General features: G+C 44.4%; 1 protein-coding gene across 3 annotated transcripts in view; it reads right to left on the bottom strand.

The window, feature by feature from the left end:
• TMEM94 (transmembrane protein 94) overlaps nucleotides 1-23,291 on the bottom strand; it is a 734,938-nt gene that overhangs the window by 377,439 nt on the left and 334,208 nt on the right. For all 3 annotated transcript variants that reach the window (XM_086930762.1, XM_086930761.1, XM_086930760.1), the window contains one exon: nucleotides 8,921-9,160. In XM_086930762.1, coding sequence (XP_086786888.1) covers nucleotides 8,921-9,160 — 240 coding nt within the window. The remainder of the gene's footprint in view (nucleotides 1-8,920; nucleotides 9,161-23,291) is intronic.

A 23,291-nucleotide genomic window follows, 5' to 3' on the forward strand; every position in this document is an offset into this window, starting at 1 on the left:
TAACTTCTACATCAACCGGAGTCAAGGAACACGATACCCACATTCCGTTTTATACAATATAAGCTGGATCTCCAGTACCGCCAATGTAGATGTAACCTTCGGAACTTGGGTGTGCGTGAGAACGAAGGAAAGCAGTCACACTCATCAATTTGTGTTTCAAATGTTTCAGAAGGTCTTCTATGACCTGGCAGATTGGTACTGGGATTGTCAGATTCAAAGAGTGCATCGACTTCCTTTGGTCGGCTCAGAGACTAGGCTGCACCCCATCCTTATCTTATATTTGAGCAGTAAGGTTTAGCTACGTATGATGAAGGGGGGTGGGGCAGAGGACACTAACCATACTTCCATTCTGGGGGTGTATAACTAGGCCCATTCTGTTATGGGTTTATATCCATTAGCTCGCAGCCTAAAATCATGTGCTGGAAAGTTGCGGGCCTAAATTGGCCACTGAAGTGCAGACTGGGTAAGGAAGAGGTTGCAGCTTCTAAACCGCATATTTTATGTCTGACCAAAACTCATCTTGCCTATAAGGATAAAGCATATCTACAGTAGCTAGGTTATAAATCTATTGTCGGTACTACACAGCAGGTTTTGATCCACATGGTCATGATTTTAAGTCTTCGGACATTGAGCCTCCACATCATTCGGACTGCATCCGATGCACAGGGTAAGTGGGAAATCGCCCGGGAAAATCTCAACTCCAATTTCTATGTTTTTAGCTCGGTAAATAGACCGAATAGAGATGATCCAGTGATATTTGACTTCTTAAACTTTGAGTTGTCCAGCTGACCTGGAGCACTGCTGTTATGAGGCAATTTTAATTGTATTATGAATTATAAGCAGGACACCACCAATAGAGCTGCCATTCCCCGTATTAACAATATTAGGCGGGCTATTAAGTAGCTTGCCAGAGTACATAGGCTTGTCGATTTTTGGAGAACCTTATATCTGACACTTTTTAGCTATACATATTTTCCTGCTCCTCATGCCCATTACCCTAGGATTGATATGATCTTTACAGCTCAGGCCGATTAAACAAATCTAGTCAAGATTTGTCTGAAAGATCACCTCTGATCATAATCCGTTATTTTTAACTTTTCGCATCTGTAATATTACAGGCGTCCTGCAAAGATGGACATTCCCTAGATCTCTATTGATGGACCCTGAATATATTTTTAAAAATGCATGTCAAACTTAATGCTTTTATTTCATTACATTTGGGCTCCCTGTAATTTGGTATACCTTACAAGCCTATGTACGTGGCTTCACTGCGCAATTTATCACCCAACAGAATAAGGACCAAAAAGCCCAAATGCAGTCTACTCACTTTGAATTGCTGAAGTGGGAGCAGAGCTACATCCAGGAAGTTCTGACAGACTGCCTTGATGGACCAAAAATCAGAACTGAGCTGATAAAATGTCAGAACAGCCTGGATCAGGTACAAAGCAATAAAGCGGCTGCTGCCTATCCTAATGGCCTGTTTGAGTATGGTCAAAAAGGGGGAAAGGTCTTGGTGCACAAAATCGATGAGAGAAGGCATCTGAATATGGTTCAACATATACAAGATGGCCATGGCAATAAACAATATGATTCGGAGTCAGGGAATTCCTGAGCAGGTTATGCTTATTTATCAAGAAATTTACACGAAAACCTGCCAGTCGTGCTCACAGATAATTGAAGAATATATTCTGACAGCTATGGTATCCAAGCCTAGCCCCATTGCTGCTCAGGAGCTGGAGGTCATGAGTACTATTAGGATACTTCCCTCAGGTTAGGCTGCAGGTGATGATGCACTCCTCGTGGAGTTTTACAAAATATTTAGAAACACACCGCTTCTGACAGTCATCCAATATGCAGAACACACAGGTGAGATCCCCCATTCTTGGGGCTCTGCAAATATTGAGATCTTCCTTAAAAAGGACAAACCTGCAAAAGAGAGAGGGTCTTATTGCCCAATTTCTGTGATTAACGCAGAAGTAAGAATATCTGCGAAACTCCTGGCTACTTGGCTTGCTGTTTGAATCCAAGAGCTTGCCTCCCAGCAGCAGCATGGATTTATTCTGGGTAAAGACACAACCAGTCATATCAATGCTGCTATAGTGCTATTTTGATGCCTTTGGGATACGTGCTGGGATGATCTTACTCAACGCCAAAAAGACGGGGCGGCCTGCCGCATAAAACATTTAAAAATATTTACAGGTTTGTGATTATTTCAAAATCAGCGCTCCTGTTAGGACTGGTAACAATGATTCTGAGTTTCTTGCAAATCTGTATAATACAGAAGGTATTTGTGTTCTCTATCGCATCCTTATTTAGCATAAAAAAGACAATCTTGGTCATTTAGCAAGCAATTGGAGTGTAAAGATTGGTTCCGGGTAGTAGGAGTCTAACTTCATTTACGCTTTTACAGTGCTTGAAACTCCAACAATTTAGGACTTAATGCCTGCTGTATTACACTGCAGAGAGAATATGTAAATGGAAACACAATTCAACTGAGAAGGAAAATGCTACTTACCCAGTATGCATCTGTTATTGGCATATAGAGCTGTAGAGCCATATGCTGTGCATAGATCACCATCTAGTGTTGTGTCCAGATGTTTGCCCTTTATTTTTCTTCAAAGTCTTTCCAGTCACGAGGTAGGTGACTCCTCCTTTCGCTGATAGTGCGCATAGGCCTCGACTCCATTGTTAGAATGTTTTCCCACAGAGGGTGATAATAGTTTTAGTAAGAGTAGTAAAAGGAGATGTCCATGAATGCATGTATCTAAGTAAGATGTTACTGCAACAGGTATAGGTACCTGGGGAGGCAGGTGGGCGCTTTTGACTCTACAGTTATCTCCCAAAGCGGTGGCTAATCTGTATCTTTTGCAGTGGTCTGAAATAGTGTACGTAAACCTGCCTGGCCCACTCTAGCTTGTTGTCTTGCTAACACATCTACACAATAGTGCTTTGTGAATTTGTGAGGTGTAGACCATGTTGTAGCTTTGCATTTGTCATCTACGGGTATATTTCCTAAGAAAGCCCAGTTTGCTTGTAGAGTGTGCTCTAGGGGGAACTGTTAACGTTCGTTTTGCTTTTGGATAGCACATTTGAATGCACTTGACTATCCACCTTGTAATTCCGGATTTTGATATGGGGTTGCCCTTGTGTGGCAGAGCAAAAGTGACAAAAGTTTGATTTGTGTTACGGAACGGTTTTGTCCTTCCCATGTAATAAAGAAATACTCTCTTCAAATCTAATGTGTGTAGGGCACGTTCTTCCATTAAATCTGTTTGAGGGAAGAACGCAGGTAACTCAACAGATTGTTTGATGAGAAAAGCAGAAATGACTTTAGGAAGGAATTTAGGATTAGTCCAAAGAACCACTTTATTTTGGTGCATTTGTAAAAACGGTTCTTCTATGGTTAATGCCTGAAGCTCACCCACTCTTCTGAGTGATGTGATAGCAACGAGGAAAGCAACTTTCCAGGTGAGAAATTGCAGTTCACATTTGTGCAATGGCTCAAAGGGTAGGTCCATTAGTCTGGTGAGAACAATGTTAAGATTCCACACTGGAGCAGGTGGACATCTCAAGGGAATAACTCTTTTGAGTCACTCCATAAAGGCTTTGATAACAGGTACTCTAAAGAGATAGATATTGTCTATTCTGGAGGTATGCAGCTATTGCAGCCAGATGTAAACGTACGGACGTATATGCTAAATTGGAACGTTGTAGATTAAACAAATAACATATAATGTATTGTACAGAAGCATCAAGCGGGTTGATGTGGTTGTTATTACAGTATATCCCAAACCGCTTCCACTTAGCTGCATAGCAGGCTCTTGCGGTAGGACATCTAGCCTCTTTGATAATATTCATGCAGTCCGGCGGTATATTAAGATAGCCAAACTCTAAGACTTCAGGAGCCAGATCACCAGATTGAGTTGACTGGGGTCTGGATGTCTTATGTCTCCATGGCTCTGGGTGAGAAGATCGAGTGTAAGACATAGTTTTTGGTGAGGGACTACTGAGAGTTCCAATAGGATTGTTAACTCAGTTTGACGTGCCCATATGGGAGCAACAAAGATTAGTGTCAGGGGTACTTGTTTGAGTTTCCGACCCCCTAATGGAATAAGTGGGAGAGGCGGAAAAGCGTAAGCAAATATCCCAGACCAATTCATCGATAAGGCATGGTCTTTGGACAATGGATGTGGATACCTGGACGTGAAGTTTGGGCATTTTGCGTTTAGATGTGTAGCGAACAGTTTTATTTGTGGGAATCCCCACATTTGGAAGAATGGGAGGAAAACTTGAGGGTGTATTTCCCATTCATGGATTTGCTGTGTCTGATGACTAAGCAAATCTGCCATAGATTGTCTACTCCTGGAAGGTGTTCTGCTAGGAGATATATTTTGTGATGTATGGCCTATTTCCAGATGGCATGTGCTAGCCGTGACAGCTGGAGAGAGTGTATACCTCTCTGTTTTTGTAGTACATGGCTGTCATGTTGTCTGTACGAATTAGGACATTCTTGAGTACTAGCTGACCTTGAAATGCTTTCAGCGCCAGAAAAATTGCTAGCAGCTGTAGATCATTTATATGAAGCGGTTTCTGCTGCAAGCTCCAAATGCCCTGAATTGTGTGGGTTTAGAGATGCGCTCCCCGACATGTCAGTGATGAGTCTGCTGTAAGTACTATCCGTGGAACCGTGTCGCTGAAGGGCCGCCCTTTTGAAAGGTTTTGTGTGTTCCGCCACTACAGAGAGCGATGGGTGCGGCCGCCTACCAACACTAGATCTGATAACTGAACGTGAGCTTGGTTCCACTGACGTGCTAAGCATTCCTGTAGGGGATGCATCTGAAGTCTTGCGGAGGGGACTATAAAAATGCAAGAGGCCATCATTCCCAATAAGTGCATGAACACTCGAGCTGATATGGAGTGTTGAGGCTGAAACTGAGACATCAGGGTTTGTATATTCCGGACTGTGACTGGAGTTGGGTATGCTAGAGCTATTTGTGTGTTTATAGTAGCTCCTAGATATGCTTGAGACATGGATGGTTGGAGATGGGATTTGGACAGATTTACTGTGAATCCTAGCTCGTGGAGTAATTGCACAGTTTTGAATTGATAGTTCTGGCCTGCTACCACAAACCTGAGGTATTTGCGTTGCGCCGGCTGTAATGGAATATGAAAGTAAGCATCCTTAAAATCTAGAGTGGAGAAAGGCGCCTTGCTGAAGAAGGGGAAGCACTTGTTGGAGTGTTACCATATGAAAATGGTCCAACTGAATGTATAGACTTAGCTCTCAGAGGTCTAATATAGGCATGAGAGAGCCGTCCTTTTGGGGAATTCGAAAGAAGAGGGAGTACACCCATGCTCCCTGGTATGGTAAAGGGACTGGTTCTTTTGCACCTTTCTGCAACAAAGAGAGAACCTCTTTCTTAGAAGGGTGAGATGTCCTTGTGACATGAGGTGTGACCTTGGAGAAATGTTCGGTGGAGTGCTTGTAAGCGCCAGGCAATAACCAGATTGGATAATTTGTAGAACCCACGTCTGATGTAATCATATTCCAAATGGGTAGAAATTGGGAAAGACGTCCCCGACAGGAGTGGAATGGTCGGGGGTATGGAAAGGAAGTCACTGTTTGGTGTTTGCAGGGGAAGTGTGTGTTGAGTTACCTCTGCCTCTTCCCTTGCCGCTGTTTCCTCTATATCCACATCTACAATAACCTCTTGAAGAGGCGACCGATTGTTGCCCTTGTAAGAGGAAGAGGGATTGCCTGTAGACCCATTTTTGGAGCACGTCTGTAAAATAAACGACAAAAGGATCCTCTGTTGGAAAGTGATTGTTAGGCCCCCATGGACTTAGCAACCTCAGTACCCTTTTTCATCTTTTCTAGTGATGTATCGACAGCTGGACCAAAGAGGTGTTCTTTGTCAAAGGGTTGATTAAGAATAGAGGCTTGTACCTCAGGCTTGAATCCTGAAATTCTTAACCAAACATGTCTACAGAGCAGTACACTAGTATTTATTGCCCGAGCTGCTGTGTCTGCCTGATCTAGAGCACACCTGATAGAGGTATTAGCTATTAATTCACCCTATAATTCCCCATAAGGTCACTAAGCTTATCAGGAAGAAATTCAATTAGCTTTTCGAGCTCATCATAATGAGCTCTATCATACCTTGCCAATAGTGCTTGAGCATTGGCAATACGCCAATGATTAGCTGCTTGGGACGCTACTTTTGCCCGAAGCGTCAATTAATTTGGACTTTATCAGGAGGAGGGGCTTTCCCTGTTAGCGAATTAGCTCTTTTACGAGCGTTGGAAACTACCAGAGTCTCCAAGGGTAACTGGCCTTTGATATATACAGGGTCATTAGGTGCAGATTTGTACTTCTTCTCTACCCTGGGCGTGATGCTTCTAGCTCTTACAGGGTCTTTAAAGATGTTATCAGTATGTTTAAGCATCCCCTTTTAACATTGGTAATGTTTATGTAGCCCTTTGAGATAAACCTAGAGTGTCAAACAAAAATTCTCCTCTAAACCCTCTTTATGCAGCTCTACTCCAGGATATTGTGCAGCTCTGTTAACAAGCTCAATATATCCAATGTTATCATCTGGAGAAGAAGGTCTGGATGGCTATAGGTCAGGGTCATTATCTGGTTGCGGGTCAGCATTATAATTATCCCATGGGTCAGTAACCTGTGGTGTGTAATCTATATCCCCATCGCCTGTATCCTGCAAGTCAGGTGATGGTGGTGGAGGAGAATGTGTAAGTGTAATGAATACATTTGGATCAATAGTTGACGATAGTGGAGTAGGGTTAGTAACCACATTTTTTCCTTTTTAGAGGAATGTGGTAGTCTTCTTGTAAGCCGATTTTCCTCTTCTCATGAAGTTTGGCATGAATCTGTCCAGTTTCTGGAATAATTACAATCTCCTTCTGTTTCGGCTCCGAAGGTGGAATATCGGTCCGCGGCTCTTTAGTTTAAGTACTTTCTTTAGAATCCGTTTTTGGTGTCGAAAGTGGCTCCGAAGTTTCCGGCTCCGAAGATTTAGCCTTACAGACCTGTGGCACGGAAACCAGAAGGTGTTTTGATTTCGAGGCGAAAGCTTCAAGTCAGCACCAGCTTGGGGACGAGTAGAACCCGAACCGGAAGGCTATTGTTTATGTTTCAGCGCTGAACTCGAAGGTGGGGCACTCAAAACTTTGCCTTCGGGCCAAGGTCGGCACAGAGAAAGAGGAAGGACCGGAGCCATTTTATGGAGGAGCTGGTAGGGGAAGGAAGTCTCTTTACTCACAATCCGTTGTCCCGGTGTGAGGGCTTCGGCATCTGAGTCCGCTTCAGACACGGAGATGTGTTCCTCCTCCATTTCGGCTTCTTGCGTTTGTGATTCTTCTTGTTCGGACTAGTCTCCGAGGAGATCCGGCATGGAGCCACTTTGCTGGTACATTTCGTGACATCGAGCCCGATGGTCACAGAGCACCTTCTTCGATCGAAACGGACGTCACGCATCGCAGAACTTCTCGTCGTGTTCCGGTGATAGGCAAAGGTTGCACACTTCGTGCAAGTCTGTAAGCGGACACTGAACGCGACACCCTGGACAGAACTTGAATGGAGTCTGTTCCATCGACTGCTACCAACCCCGGCACGGGTAGGCCAAACGGCCTTCCACGAACCTTCCAATTGAAGTTTTTCAAGTGTAAACGATACGCGAAGAATGGGAAACGCGATCTATAAACAATACCGTCCAGGGTAGTGGATTGCAAGTCGAAGGGGGACCGAAGAAACAGTGCCAAAACGGAGCGCAACAATTCCAATTCAAACCCGAAGGCGGAAAAAAACAATCTAACAATGGAGTCGATGCCCATGCACACTATCACCGAAAGGAGGAGTCACCTACCTCGTGACTGGAAAGACTTCTTCGAACAAAAACAAAGTGCAAACAACCGGACCCAACACTAGAAGGCAATCTATGCGTAGAATAAGATCTACAGCTCATATGCCATGAACTGTATGTTATTCTCTATGTGAGCTACAGTCTGCACATATTGTCCACATGTTTACCATCCCACACTTCGCATTGTTTTGGGATGGCGTTTCCGGTTTTCGTTCCCATTTATTAAACTGCGATTTGCAGCTTGACAGCGATAAGTTCATGTTCGGCCTCAAGCAGTGGACTGATGGGCGCATCTCTGCTACCATTATTATTGCCCTTGTCACCGCATAGCTATGTATAGCCAGAGATTGGGCTACGCCAACGACCCCCACGGTTTATCACTGGTTGGTGCTACTGGGTCAGGTATATGAGATTGAGGCGGTATTCCTCCGGTTGAGGGGGCAAAAGGGGGAAAGAACCATTAAACAGCTCTGGACACCACTTTGTCCTAATCAATTGATTACTTCTTCTCCTCGAATGGCATTAGATAACCTTATGAGACACAGTTTAGAGTCTCTGTCTTCCTACAAATTGGACTGGTATAAATGTATAGGTGTGCAAAATTCCCAATCAACATTTCATATCCTCTTATTTTCTTCTTTCGATGCTCTCTTCCCAGCTCTTCTCTCTATCTCTGTGACACTTTTCCTCCCTTCATAAGTCTCCTTATTGCCGCTGTGCATGTTATTTTATTTTATTTTATTCCATGTTTAATCTGTAGTAATTGGACTGCTTGAATTCTTTCCATATAAATCTTTTTTTTTAAGGGGAAAGAGTAAAAAGACTAAAAAGACTATGGAGTAAGAGGCATGAAAATAGTTTGGGAAGCATCATCACAATGTACCCCCTCCAATATTATATTCTGCAAAGTGAAAGATGCATAATAGAGCACACAATAAAGACAAAAACAGTCTATGGCAAGGAAGGAAGAAGGCAAATGGACCAAAACCCTCTGTTCTCACTTTAACTAACCACACTGCAAAAAATGTAGAGAACTTTACCTGGGTGGGCTCTTCCTCTCCCCCCTCTGTGTCCTTGCTGAAGCTGACAATAGACCCAGAGGCATGTTTAGTTCGTCCACTGCTGCCTTTGCGACCAGCGGGAGTGTCTGTGGATTTTGGGGTATCACTTGACCATTCACTCTTCTCCTGTTCATTGACCATGTGCACTGCATCCATCACTTGTCCTGATAGCAAGACATCCCGCACCTGACCAGATAGCAGGCCATCCCGCTCATGTGGCTGCAAATACCAAAATAAAAAGCATTATCAAGATATGAGGGGGAAGAAGAGAACACTAGAGTACCGTATCTATTTATTTAAATTATTTGCAAAGTTTTATATAGCGCTGGCTAGACCCGGAGGTATCAGAGCGCTTTACAAGAGAATCAGCGAGTTACAGGTTACATAATTACTTAGTCAAGTATAGACATAGGAGAAAAACATGATTACACCTTTTCACTGCTTAATTCTCGTCTCGCAACTGAGACTTGAGTTGGAGTTAATAAATATAGACCAGATAGTAAACAGGAACTTTAATAACTATTGTCATCATCTGAGAGAGGCACAAGACGATTCTTAAAAATTCTTGTCTGGAAGGAACCTAGTAACTCATCCTCAACAAGAAACACAATTTATGTGGAAACAAAGCCTGTCTCTAGCCTTCAAATACATTACCATCAACTATAACAGCCAGAGATTGAACTTAAGGAACCGAATCAAACATTTGGGTGCTTACTGAAATAAAACAAAGTTACTGTTCATAAACATACATGAGTTTGTTTTATTTCAGTAAGCATTCAGACTTATTTCAGGAGTCCTTCTGGGACAGTACAGTTTGCAAACACATTTTGGTTATGAAGAAAATGAAGACTCACAGAAATATAAAGTATTGAAGGACTTATATATGAAATTATGGCCAAAGACACTGTGTAGCTGGTTCACTGAGACCGAGGCTGGTACAGACCCTGGCTCAGGCATGCACAGCAGGTAAAATGGGGCAGAGGGAGAGTATGTCGCAACAGAGGTTTGTGCATGTCTGGCTAAATGTCAGACCCTAGCACAAAGCCGATTAGGCATGGCTCAAGACTGTGCAGAGGGCTCATAGGCATGCCACTGTGGCTTTGATAATCAAAAAGCTATGCAAAGTGGCTATATCCTTATTGGAATTAGGCAAAGGGCCAGCACAGATACACAGTCCCCACAGTCCACTTTAGTCTTTCTTTAAGTAAGGAAGTATCATGAAAAAAGGAGGCCACCATTTCTTTCCCTCTTTAAAAATGTTATGTTTTGTTAATTCTTATACAGCACTTAAATGCCAAGAGTTGTCTTGGCGCTGCTTTGGTCTGAAAACCTTACTTATTTTGGGGTAATGTCATGACAGGAACCAGGATACTACTGGTTAAAAAGGGAGGTTTTTAGTTTTTTCCGAAAATGAAGATCTGTCATTTGTTTTAGTTTGTGAGGGAGAGAGTTAAATAGTTTAGTTGTGCAAGTGACAAACTAATGCCTGCCCAAAGGGATTTCCTAAATTTATGAACTACGAAATATTTTGCCGCCATTGACCAGAGTGGTCTAGACGGAAAATACCAGGAGAGCCTGTTTATTAGATAATCCGGTCCTGAGCTATGCAGTGCTTTGAAGGCAATGCATAGCGCCTTTTTCCTAATCATCTTAAGTGAGTAGAAAACAGATGACGTGATCTGGTTGACCTGACTTTCTAAAGTCAATCTGTTGTCGAAGAATGGGAATTCTCACTGAGTTAGGTTTTACTTACCTGACAGAGTCAAAAGGAGGCATACTTTTTTGAAAAGAAGTTTTGTGTAGTGTAGTGACTGTTACTAAAAATGGTAATTTTACATTTTGCAAAGTTAAATTAGACCTATGGAAATTTATAGCGCAACGCAAATTCAATTGTTTCTTGGCTGAGACTATGTGGAGAGAATAACTACAAAAAAAGTTGCTAGGAATAAAGAAGGGTCCTCTCTTATAAATCTCTCCATAAATGCGTTGGTGTTGAGGAATGTTTTTGCGACAGATGGGGTAAAACAGCGGTAAAAACAATAGTGGACAGCAAAAAAGCGGACAATATGCATAGCAAACAAAGTCTTCCCATTTTAGAGTCAAATGAAGATAGTGAGTTTTGGCCGCTTACCAAATTAAACGTGAATTTAGACTGTTGTGAGATGAGAAAGAAGACAACAGGTAAGAGGCATTCAGTAAGGAAGAATACTAGAGGCAAACGTATAATTCTAAAATTAGCACACAAAAAAAGCTGCTAAAATGAACACACCCTGTATTTGTATTAGAATTTCTGATGACTAGGCAAGGAAATACAAATTCAGTGAAGAACAGCTTCTGAAAAATGCTGAATAAATAAGGTATCATCCCCATTTTAATGGCCCAGAAGATGATGAGGCAAAAGATCATTTGGATATGGTATCCAATTCAGAGAACGGTGAGTTTTGTGAGAAAGCGATGAAGCACAGACTACCTCTTGTCAGTGCTTAATGTGAGACTGTGGTTGCTGGGCAGGCCCACTGGCATGCATTTCTGGGGACTGGTACTTATTTTTCCTTATTGGATACAGACAGAGTGTAAGAGATGGAATAATGTATGGGAAAGGAGGAGGGAGAGAAAGACAAATTTTGTCAACAAGGGAGGAAGCAACGGCCTGTCAGAGTAAGATAAAGTGGCAGGGAGTGTCTATGCTAGAGGATCTACACCTCTCCTCCATAAACCTGGTGTCCTGCTCCCTATTCAGTGGTCTCCTGGGCTCCGTTCTGGCTTTCATGTGGTGGGCGCCCAGGAGAAGGATGAGGTCACATGACCATTTTACAGGTGGCACCTAGCTCCTCACAGCTCTTCTCCCACAGCTGGTGTCCTGTACTTTACTGATGAGTCTCCCAAATGGCCTCCAGATGCTGGGGGCCCAAAAGAAGGTTGTGGCCATCGGGAAAATACACAGGTGTCCACCTAACTCTATGTTAGCACTGGTGGCGTTCTCAGGCCTGGCTTTTCATTGGACAATCTAATGCATTCTGGTATTCCACTGAACTCATTACACTAATACAGAAAAAAAATAAGAAAGGAAACTGGGTTAAAAGTTCAGGTTTGGGGCAGTGTCTGGGGAGGATGAAGTAGGGTGGCGACACTGGCTACTCACTGCACTCATGTTCAGGCATTTTGCTATGCACAAATCCATTTTCTTGACCTTGTATGCCGGGCATGCACTAAATAAGGATCGCATAGGACAGAGCTGTGTTCCAGTGTTTTCTGTCTGGTGTGAAGAGGTTAAGAGGCTCAAAGGAACAACCATCGCAAACGTCAAAACCAGATTTAAACTCAATCGGGGCATAACAAAAGAAGTTGGGAAAACATATTAGTCCCTTTCAAGAACTTGATCATAACTAGTGACATGAAATAGGCTGGCTGGCCTGGAAGTCAGAGAAATGCCAACATGGTGGAAATGTATCCCCTGGGGTAGACCACCACAGCCTGCTAGCCCGACAATAGACAAACCGAGGACCTCAGACAGGCGTGTCTTCAAGGTACTACATTTTGTTTCGGACACCAAGTGAAAAATGTATTACAACTTCCAGAATAGACCAATTTAGAGGGAGACAACACCTGGAAAGAATGACACTGACCATCTACATTGGCAGCCGGAAGTAATTTAAGTGTTCTTGAGCAATCTCAGGGCTTGACAACTGAGGCTCTAGAGGTGGGTACGACTGGGAGAGGTAGAAAGATCTTGGGAATTTTTCCACAAATCCAATTAAATCAAGGGTATAGGAGGAAACGTATAACAAACTAGGAAATTCCATCTTAACCAAAACGCGTTCCTCGTGGCCTCTGCAATTGATATTTGAGGACACTAAACTGACGGCAGTGAGCGTTCTTTCAAGTGGGAAAAAGTTCCACCTGTGTCTGCGGCACAGGGAAACAATGTTCAGTACCAGCTTCGGATGCAGGGGTTACTTTTGGTAGTCAAGAAGACACAGACTAAAAAAGTCCGAACTGGCATCAGAAAGCAAGCCAAGAGAGTTGGCAGCTAGCCAGATACCATGCTGGTGTGTCCACACCCAAAGTCTGAATGCCTCCCGACAGAGAAGGTGAGACCCTCCTGCCCCCGATTGTTGAAATATCACATCACAGCTGTACAGTCCATCAAGATTTGGATGTGCTAACCACAAAGAGAAAGAAGGAATGCTTTGAGAGCTAGACGGACTGCCCTCAAAGCAGGTTGAACACCTGCTCCCCAAGAGACCAGAATCCTCGGATCTCCAGTTCCTTTGAGATGCAGCTCCATACAGACAGTATATGCATCAGTCACCACTGTGGTCACTGAAAGAGGAATGTGAAATGACATCCCTTGAGACAAGTGCCCCTCTACTGACCACAGCACCGGTTCAACTCCGCTTTAAAGGAAATAATGATGGTGCCCAGCAGATCTCCCAAGTGTTGGAACCACTATCAATTATGTGCTTGCATGAGTATAGGACTACAAGGATGTAGGAGGCCAGCATACCTAGAAGGCTACCTTGTAGACTGGAACTTGAATTCCCATTGGAAACATCAGAATCATATCTCAAGTGTTCCAGTTCCACTGGCTCCCAAATATGTCATGCCCACTACTGGCCCTATGAACAAGAAGCCCAGAGAGGGCTTGGGCACATTGATGATGAGGTCCAAGTAAAACTGCAGAGATATTGTTGTTCGCAGGTAATGCAGCAAACTTTCTTTGAGCAGACAGCCGTCTAGGTACAGGAATAGCCCTTCTCATATGAGCTGCAACCTCTCACATCATCTTGGTAAATGTCCAAGGTTTAGGTGTCTGTCTGAGCAGGAGGACCACGTAGTGCATGGACCCTACTACAAAACACAAGCACCTCTTGTGTCACAGCAGCATTGGTATGTGAAAAAATGTGTAATGCAAGAAGAAGGTTACTATTCAGTCTTTCGCTTCCAGCACTAGAAGAAACCCAGCCATGGACAGTGTCTTCCGGGTGGGGGTAAAAGAGGCTGAGGTCTAGAATCGGAAGAAGACCGCTGTACTCCTTGGAAGGCAGGAATTACATGGCTTCTAGATCCTGCTTCAGGATCAGCAGATGTCCCTCAGACTGAAGGGACTAAGGGCAGTGAGTGAGGGGCAGCCTACTGAAAGGATAAGGCATTCCTTCTTTCCTGATGTTTTGGCCGTCCAGGCTTGAAGATAGGAGGATACGTATATCCCCTTAATGACCAGACATTAATCTTCGTGGGTGACCTAAAGCGGCTTTCCAGCTGGTGCAGGTGAGGGCAAGGAGTAGGAGACAGTCTGAGGAGGCTGGCATCCGTTTTCTCTTCCCCTGCCTATGCCTATGTACTGTTGCATCAGGTGGTAGGGCTGTTGGACTGACTGAGATGGCTAGTGCTGCCAAAAGTAACAGAAAAATACCGGAAACTTCCAGAATAGCCTTTAGGTCCGGGCCAGATACTGGAGGCAAAGAAAAGGGGACTTAGCCCTACCCACCTTAAATCTCTCCAATGCCTATTCAGTCTTATTTCCCAGCAGGAGGGTCCCATCAAATGGCATGGTCATATGACTTGCCTGCATGCTCCCAGAGAATCCAGTGGTAGGAATCCAGGCATCATTTAACAAGGTTATGAAGGATCCCACAGACCTGGTCATACAATCCATTGTGCCTAGGCCTGCTCTGATAATCCGGTGTGAGGAGTCTAGGCAATCCCTCACCATCTCTGCGAAGTGGGGTCTGCTGTGATCAAGAGAATAATAAATACCCCAACTCCCACAGGGTATGTGAATATCTGGAAAACAGACAGGTTGCTTTCACAGACTTAAGAGCCTAGGTACTAGCAGTAAATATGTGTTTACTGAGCTCTGGAATTTTGGATTCCCTATCTGAAAGGGGATGTAGGGAATGTACTGGGATTCTACTTAATTCATGATTAAGCCTGTACAGTCAGACTTTCTGGTGAGGGGTGAGAATACAGGAAGGTAGGGACCCCTAGTGCGGACATATATCACCTAGCAATGAGGCTAATAACTGTTGGACAGAGATGGTTTATCCCATGCCACTTTAATGGGCTCAAGCAACAAAGGCAAAATGTAGATGAAGGTTGTTAGAGCACTCATGTTAAAATGGTCACCTAGGCCTCCACTGTGGGTAAAGGAAGTTCCAAGACTTCCCTTTTGGTCCTAAACATGGCATGGAGGAACATCAGTGTTTGCCCCACAATTTGTAGCGCTTTAAAATACTGCAAAGCGCCTGGGCCAACTTCCAGTCTCAACGAGGGAGGCAGTTATCATCCCTCTCCTTAAACCTGGAAGCAGCATAAGACAGATCTGTGTACCGTCCGCTATCCATGCTTAAATACAGATTACAAAATACTGAGTCACATATTAGCCACTCGACTTTCATGTCGACCATAATACATCAGGATCAGGCTGGATTATTCCAGCTCGGAATACAGCCTTAAATATTTGGTGCTTACTGCGGATACTAGAAGCAGACTCCTATCCGGAAGACGCAGCCACCGTATTTGCTGTTGATATAGAGAAAGCATTTGACAGTCTGGAATGGCCCTACCTGTTCCATGTCATGGCCAAATTTGGACTGGGGGACAAATTTATAGAGAGGCCGGCTTTACTCTACAAGTGCTCCACGGCACAGGTTAAAACGGTTGGGTTGATATCCGATGCTTGTGAGGTAGGCCGGGGTACGAGGCAGGGACGTCCGCTGTCCCCACTCCTATTTGCGCTGGCCATGGAACCACTGGCGGCGAAGGCCAAGACGGGGCAATACTACAAAGCCCTATAAGTGCATGGACAGGCTCACCACATGGCCTTATACGCCGACGACTTGCTCATGTTCTTGGAAGACACGGGGCAAGCACTACTAGGGGCGAAGACATTATTACACAAATTGGGAGTGGTGTCTGGCCTTAGAGTAAATTGGGCTAAGTCATGGCTGTTCCCCATAGTCGGAGACAAAGACGGAATGCAGGACAAAGCAGGGGTGCAGTGGGAATACAGGTGCCTCCCGTATTTAGGGGTTAAGATATACCATGCACAAGCTGATATGTTGGAGGTCAATATTGTTAGAGCAGCGAGAGTTCTGGCGAGCAGTTTAGGGTTCTGGGGGTCCCTTCCACTATCAGTTGCTGGGTGAGTGGCCTTACTTAAGATGGTGGCCCTCCCATGGCTATTATATAACTTTGGGATCCTGCCGGTTAGGATCCCGGCGCAGATTTTTAAACAGCTTTTGTCCATGGTCACAGGCTCCCTGTGGGGTACTGGTAGACAAAGGGTGGCCTTGACTGTATTAATGCGTACAAGATCAGAGGGAGGACGGGCAGTTCCTGATTTTGAAACCTATTATATAGCTGCTCAGCTGCAATGGCTCACTCAAAGAGTAGTGACACAGCTGCGTGGGCCAGAGGAGGAAAGAGAGAACCCCGGCATTGGGATTACTCTCTCAAATCGTGCTGGACTTGCCTGTCCAGGCCAGTGCCCTCCCAGAGGACCTTAGAACAGCAAGGCAGTGCTGGAAACGGAGCCTAAAACGAGCAGGCATCGAGGTGCCATATGCCCCTGATATTCCGCTATCCATGTGTGAGGCGCTTCCCCATGGAGGCTCCTGGCGGGATTTGGTAAATTGGGGCGAAAAAAGGGTCGACTACTATAGTGGATCTGTTTGAAGATGGTAACATGCTGCCTTTTCACGACTTGCAGGAGCGATTTGACTTAAGAGGGGGGAACTTCTTGCTCCATGCAGCGCTTACTGCCGCTATTAGTGAGCACTGGAAGGAGGGCCTAACTGAATCGGGCACCTCACTGGGTGGTCAACATATAGTAATTGCTGCAGGAAAGTTTAAAGCGGTCATGTGCTTGTACAAGCGTATGACGCATGAGAAGCTGGCACCCCTATAGGTCCTTAAGCGCAAACGGGAGGCAGATGTGGGGAAAGAGAAACCAGATAGGGCCTGGGCCCGAGATAGTGGAAATAGCGTGGAAGAGCACCAGGAACGCCTGTTTTCAACTAGTGCACTTTTACATCTTACACCGAGCCTACCTCACTCCAGCAAAGATCAAAACCTACTTTGAGACTGATTCAGACGAGCGTTCCCGCTGCCAGGGAGAAGTAGCGGACTTTCCTCACATGATCTGGGGGTGCCCACAATTAGTGCTGAGGTAGTTACCTTGTTGAATGTTGTAACAGACAGAGAGCTGAAGCTGGTAATAGGGCTGTGAGTGCTGCATCGGTTTCCACATATGGCTAAAACTAAGATCACTAGCAAATTGTTAGAGATGGGCCTTTTGCTGGCCAAAAGGGAAATCACGATGCATTGGAAAGCACGAAGGGCCCCCAACGTAGCTAGGTGGAAGAAGGAATTCAGCAAATGGGCGGAATGTGATGGGATAATACGGTTGCAATTAGCAAAGAGAACGGGTAGCTAGAAGACATTGGAAGCGGCCAAAGCATGGGAATGATTGGTGGGATTATTAAAGAACACAGACACTGATAGAGATGAAGACAGTGAGAGTGCCATCCCGGAGATAGAGCATGGAAATGCTAGCACTTAGCTACAGCGGTACTGCCACCCCTAGCACCCACATGATATAAGAGCACCGGGTAGAGGCGCTCAACCGACCTCACTATTAGCTTTGGTAGGCTACTGACAACTATACATAACAGATGTATATTGAGCGTAATGTGCAGAATTGGAAGTGACATGCCTGGGGGGAGAGGGTGGGTTGGGGGGAGGCTCGGGAGTTTAGTTAGAGTAGTAACAATGTGAAATATAGTGCAATTATAGATCAGGGAAGTCATTTATTAGTGAGGACTATTCCCTTTATTTCGGTCTAGTTCTTCATTTTGTCTCAGTCGTTGCAAGGCAGCATACTAGTATGTACAGTAGTCTTCAATTTATGTGAATTAGCACTCTATGTTTGTAATTATCATTGAGCTGGGAATTATTAGGAAACAGATTTTGATATATTGTTAATTGCTGTTAACACGGAAAAACTCAAAGTTTGTTTACTAAAAAAAAAAGAAAATAGAAGAACAGCAGTGTAGGAGGGGCAGGTGCTTTTAGAAACTCCATTTCTGTATCAGGCGACATTTCCAGCCAGTTAGAATTTAGAAGGGTAAGATAATTGGCTGTGTACAGGGAAGATGATGGTAACAAGTTTTTTACTTCGTTACTGTTGTCATCATTGTGCACAACAGAAGTGGAACTGGTTTTGGATCTCAGTCAGTCCAAGCAAATCCTCCATAGTTTGCTAGTAACTCTGGTGTGGTACTGGCTTAGCCTCAGATAGTTCCTTGTGCATGGTCTCCTCCACTAGCCTTTGGGCCTCCAAACTGGACCTGTGGAGAATAGCCTTTGATTTGGAAGGCTCTGGTGGAGGATCTGGTGCAGTTGGTGGGGTCAGTATTGGCACCACTATAGTGTTGGAAGTGGCTTCTTAACTGGTACCGCAGCAGGCATCAGCACTGCAGCAAGTGGGTGCTATACTAAAGAAGGATCCGTTACTGGGATAAAGCCAAACAGCGCCGGAGTCATCCCTTGAGGAAGAGTCCAGAGGTCGTATCACACTGAGAACAGACCCAAAAGGGAAATCTCATACAGGGTCAATAACTGACCCATTGGTCGTAAGGGCACACCAGAAGGGATTGCCGCCTGTCTGAAAAATGTGGCACTAATAAAGAGCCAAATTGCCTCTTGGAGCTGTAAACTCCAGAGACGCCAGCTTCGCATCAGAGTCATGAATGGTACAGGCATAAAGGAGCCCAGAGATGGCTCAACAGCGGGCAGCAAAGAAGACGGTGCTGCCAAAATCTACCTGAACAGAGTGATGTTTATGAGCACTGGCTCCAAAGAAGACTAAGGCAGGGGCAGGTGTACGTGGAGGCAATCTACCTTTCAACCTGGAACAACTTCAAGACAAGTCATCATCGCGCGTCCTCTTCTTCTTGCGCTTCCTGCTTTTTTCATTTGGAACACTTCAATATCAATGAAGAGCACGTCTCGAACTAGATAGTTTGTGATCCTCATAGATCCCGATGTTCGTCAGAGGGTGCAGCCCATAAAACATTTGGCCTTGTGGTGCATGAGGCTGCCATTTGTCACACATTCTCAAGCCCTGCTCAGTATCAAGCACGACAGACAGACCTTATGAGGGTCTGGAATGGATACTTGTCCATTGCAAGTGAAACAATTCACTAGCAGTGCACTGAATTTTTTGAAGAGAAAAATCTCTATGTTCTAAAAAGAAATTTACAAAAGTGGGAGACAGCAGTTGCAGATCTGCATCCAAGGATGCAGAAAAAAGGAAGGTCAGTTTGACAGAGTACATGCTTTATGTCGTCCTCCTGGTATCACTCTTGTTGCAACAGTGCCTGGGGATAATCAACAGGTGAGGAATTTGCAGGGACAAGTATTCATCAAAAGTATACTTCTACTTCCCTTTAGCTCTACCTTGCTTGCTTAGAAGGGTGTATAGGTTGAACATTCGGTGAGCCTAGACAGCAGAGTGGTAAAGCTTCTATCATAGGAGCAAATGGTTAGCAATTTGAGACCCAGCATTGGCAGACTCATAATTCATAAATTAATTCTCTAATCAATACAAGCGTAGTCTGAAACATTACAAATAAAGTAGAGAGATGATTGCTTCTTATACATGTACGGAAAGCTATTGTCTGCTTAACTGGCTGAACAGTTAGAGGCGTCTCACTGATTTTGAAAACAGATTTACAATAAGTTGGTATTTTCCATGTGAAAATACTCAGATTAGCTCTGAAGAAGTTGGTTTTTATAAAGCCAAGAGACTATTAAGAGCACCAACAGTGCACTCATGTTTCTGTACTAGTCAGAGGTTGTAAGGCAAAGTCCTCTTTGAAACTGCTGTGGCGTCTAGGATCAATCACCAATCCATTGGGAATGTGGATTGTCATGATATGGTAAACCTGTTCAATTCCAAGTATATCTATTAAAGTCAATATACTCTTATTTTATGATGACTCTCTTTTGCATTTATGTATGCATAGAAATATTGGAGACATGCATCCCCCCTTCTGAGCTGGGCAGCTATTAAAGCTAGGCATTTGGTGAAGTTCTTTGGGGCTGTTGTGACTTCAAAGGACAACACTTTGAAATGGTAGTTCTAACCATTTATCATGAAGAATGGTTAGTGAGCTTTCCCCTCCATAACAATCTCTCCTCCCCTCTTTTGCTATTGGTCAAGGAAATGTTAATGCAAGGCCTCCATTTCTTTCCAGTGGGTCCTGTCGTAATGGGGCAGGGAGCCTTCGGAACTGGATATGCGGCAGTGTGTTGTTGCACAAACTGACACCCTTTTACCAGCTGCAGCAAGGAGCATGCTCTCCTTAAAAGGATGGGGAGCTCCACCTCTGGCTTGTGCTACTGCTCTCTTTTGGGTGGTAAAAACCACCAGGGAGTCCGTGGGAACATGTCTTTCATATAGAGAGGATCGGATGGTGAAGGTTTGACCTTTTTCTCAATCCTGGGAATTACCAAACAGGATTTTACAAGCTGAGGAAAATTTCTGGGGTATAGTTTTCAATACCTTTCAAAACATGAAGAAACTAAAGGTACCGTTTGGTTCTGGATCGCGTCCTTGACACGAAGTCGATGTGGTTCTCCAGGGTAATTTGGCTATCATAGACAGCATGCTGGATGGCACTGTGGTAAGCAATGGTATTGCCAGGAGTGGAGGCACTAATATGAACGCGCTCGAGGTCAGGATCCCCCTGGGGCTTCGCGTTAAGATTCATTCAAAGGATTGTGTGTTGGGTGTGTGAAAACGGACGCCCCAAAGTCCTCTGCAAGACAGTAGGGAAAGGAAGTGCCTCAATCGGAATAAGATTACAGTTACCTCTGAGGAGAAGTCACAGGAGGTGGAAGGCTTAGAGGTGGAAGAGTTCGTGGTAGTGGAGGTGGTGGTGGAGTAGGGGCGGAGGTGATCTAGCATCCTGTCCTTTGTAAGCTTGAAAGGTGGAATTTGTATAGCAGTATCTGGTTGTGAAGTGTTCTCAAAGGATAGTGCCCATGTGGGGATGAACCATGATGCATATTTGCCGGTCATCAAGCGCCTGCTGGAGCTTCTCAAGGAATGAGTCTCTCTTCAGAGTCAGCTGTGGATGTTCTCAGAACCGATGATTTCGGCAACTTTGTCTTCGACAGAGTTGTCAGCTTTGACATCTCAGTGGTGAGGTGTGCTCTTGGATTTGAAGGCCAAAATTATTCATAGTATGGAAAGCACCATCTGTCGTCCAATAAACAACAAAGCAATGGGTGGGATAACCTCTTCTAACAGAGGTCAAGAACAATCTCACAGACTTGACTCCTTGGCTTGCCTGCCCTCGTTCACACCTAAAACTATAGGGAAAATACTTGGGTGTGCCTTCCGGCCTGGGGCAACATAATCTCAGAACACTACATTTTGGGTATAATCTAGAATAGACATTCAGTAAAAACTTGCTTTATTAGCGCCTATCCAACCACCAAAGAAGCAAAACCATCTTCCTCCAGAAGCATTGCAGGATGAAAACTTAAAACTCTTTCGTAATATGAATTAGAGCTAACTCCGAAACGCCCAGCGAAATCAAAGATTTTATCTGAGATTCTTCATCAAGAAAAAACTAACGAGAATGGCCTGGGTTCGAACTAAGGCACTCCACAAATTTATTAAGGAGCAAGACTTCAAAATAGTCACATTGTTGGATATATTCCATTCCATAAATTAAAGTCACTATCTTTAGTACACTGACCTAGAGAATGCATACTTCAATATATCAATCCTTAATCGTCATTAAAATTATCTAAGATTAATGGTCAGTATTATCAGATAATGATTATTTAGCTCTCTCATGGTGGATGATGGAAGATAATTAATTTCAAGGGGCAGAGATTACAGATTCAAAAAGACAATTCCATCTGAGGTCTGGGACTCTCATCTTCAGGACCTAGCAACAATTCGACTCAAACGTAGAGATTTATAGATCTGGTAAGTAATGAGGAAACAAATACTAAGGGCCAGATGTACAAACATTAGGAATACCGATTTTCTAATTATGATTCTCTCCTAATCACACTTAGGAAATCGGCATTCCAAATGTATGAAACTCTTTTGAGTTTCATTTAGGGATTCCATGTGGGTTGTAAATCGACCTATCTCATGAATATTAATGAGGCAGTTTGCAACCCATTAGGAATCACAGCCATCACAGGGAAGGTGGCTTGCTGCAGCCAGCAGATCACCCCATGTCTGCGCTTCCAACACAAAAGTGAGGGGTAGTTAACATTTTTTCAGAAAAAGCACAATTTTAAAAGATTTCCAAGGACTTTTAACACCAAAAGTGCCTTCCTCATTCCTGGGAAATGAGTCTATTTGCTGACATTCTTCACTCTGATGTTCAGCCAGGCAGAAATGGTATTACACAGAGATAATAAACAATGCTTAAAATAATAAGTACTTTCCACAAATCAGATCAACTTTTTCTGGTGTGTGGCCTGCAACATGTCTGTGTAAGCAGTGTTCTTCGAGAGCTTATGGCCAGAGCTGCATTATCCGACTACAATCCTGCTGAATCGTTAAGTATCAGCCACAATCAAAGTGGACAGTGTGAAGACCCTATCTTACCCGGCAAACATCAAGTGGTCTTTGACTGGACGTGGCCGGAAGGGCCTGCTTGGGGAAGAGTGTGAGTGCCGTCCTGAGAGGTACAAGATGGGGGATTGCTTGTCCTGATTCTGCGCTTCGGACCAAGGCGTCAGAGTCCCCCGATGGGTTACCGGAAGGAGACAGACGATCTGAATGGCGGGGCTGGACTCTGGGGAGTCTACCTGCACCCCCCTGTTGTGGAGTGATCACTGGGGGTAACAGGGCAGTCCCTGGGAGTGCGGCCTGGGGCTACAGCCGACTACTAAGGGGCAAAGCTATGGGGAGGCCTAACTAAACGGCAGACACAAGAGGAGGAGGTCTGCACTGGTACTTTGTTCGCACCGTCAGCCACGTGCACTGGCGTCACCTTTTATTTATACTCCCCGGTCCAACCAAACCCAGGGAATTGTGTGTGCAACATTGTTGTGCAGTAGCCAGGTGGCTCACTAAATCCCATCTATTCCAAAGAACTTATGCGGGTACCAACCATTACAACATAACATAACATATAATAGTTTTTTTCAGCAGTCATTCATCGGGATGAACACTTGCTCTTTAAGTCTTCTTCAGCACATGAAGTCGCGCACCCTCGAGCTGGGTTTAGGGTTCTCTCCCAGTTTGTACTTCCGGATGCGTCCTCTCTTGGCTCAGTGGACCAGACGCCGCTAGCCGCTGGTTCTT

Source organism: Lissotriton vulgaris, chromosome 7 (assembly GCF_964263255.1).
Source record: "Lissotriton vulgaris chromosome 7, aLisVul1.2, whole genome shotgun sequence".
NCBI classification, from domain to species: Eukaryota; Metazoa; Chordata; class Amphibia; order Caudata; family Salamandridae; genus Lissotriton; species Lissotriton vulgaris.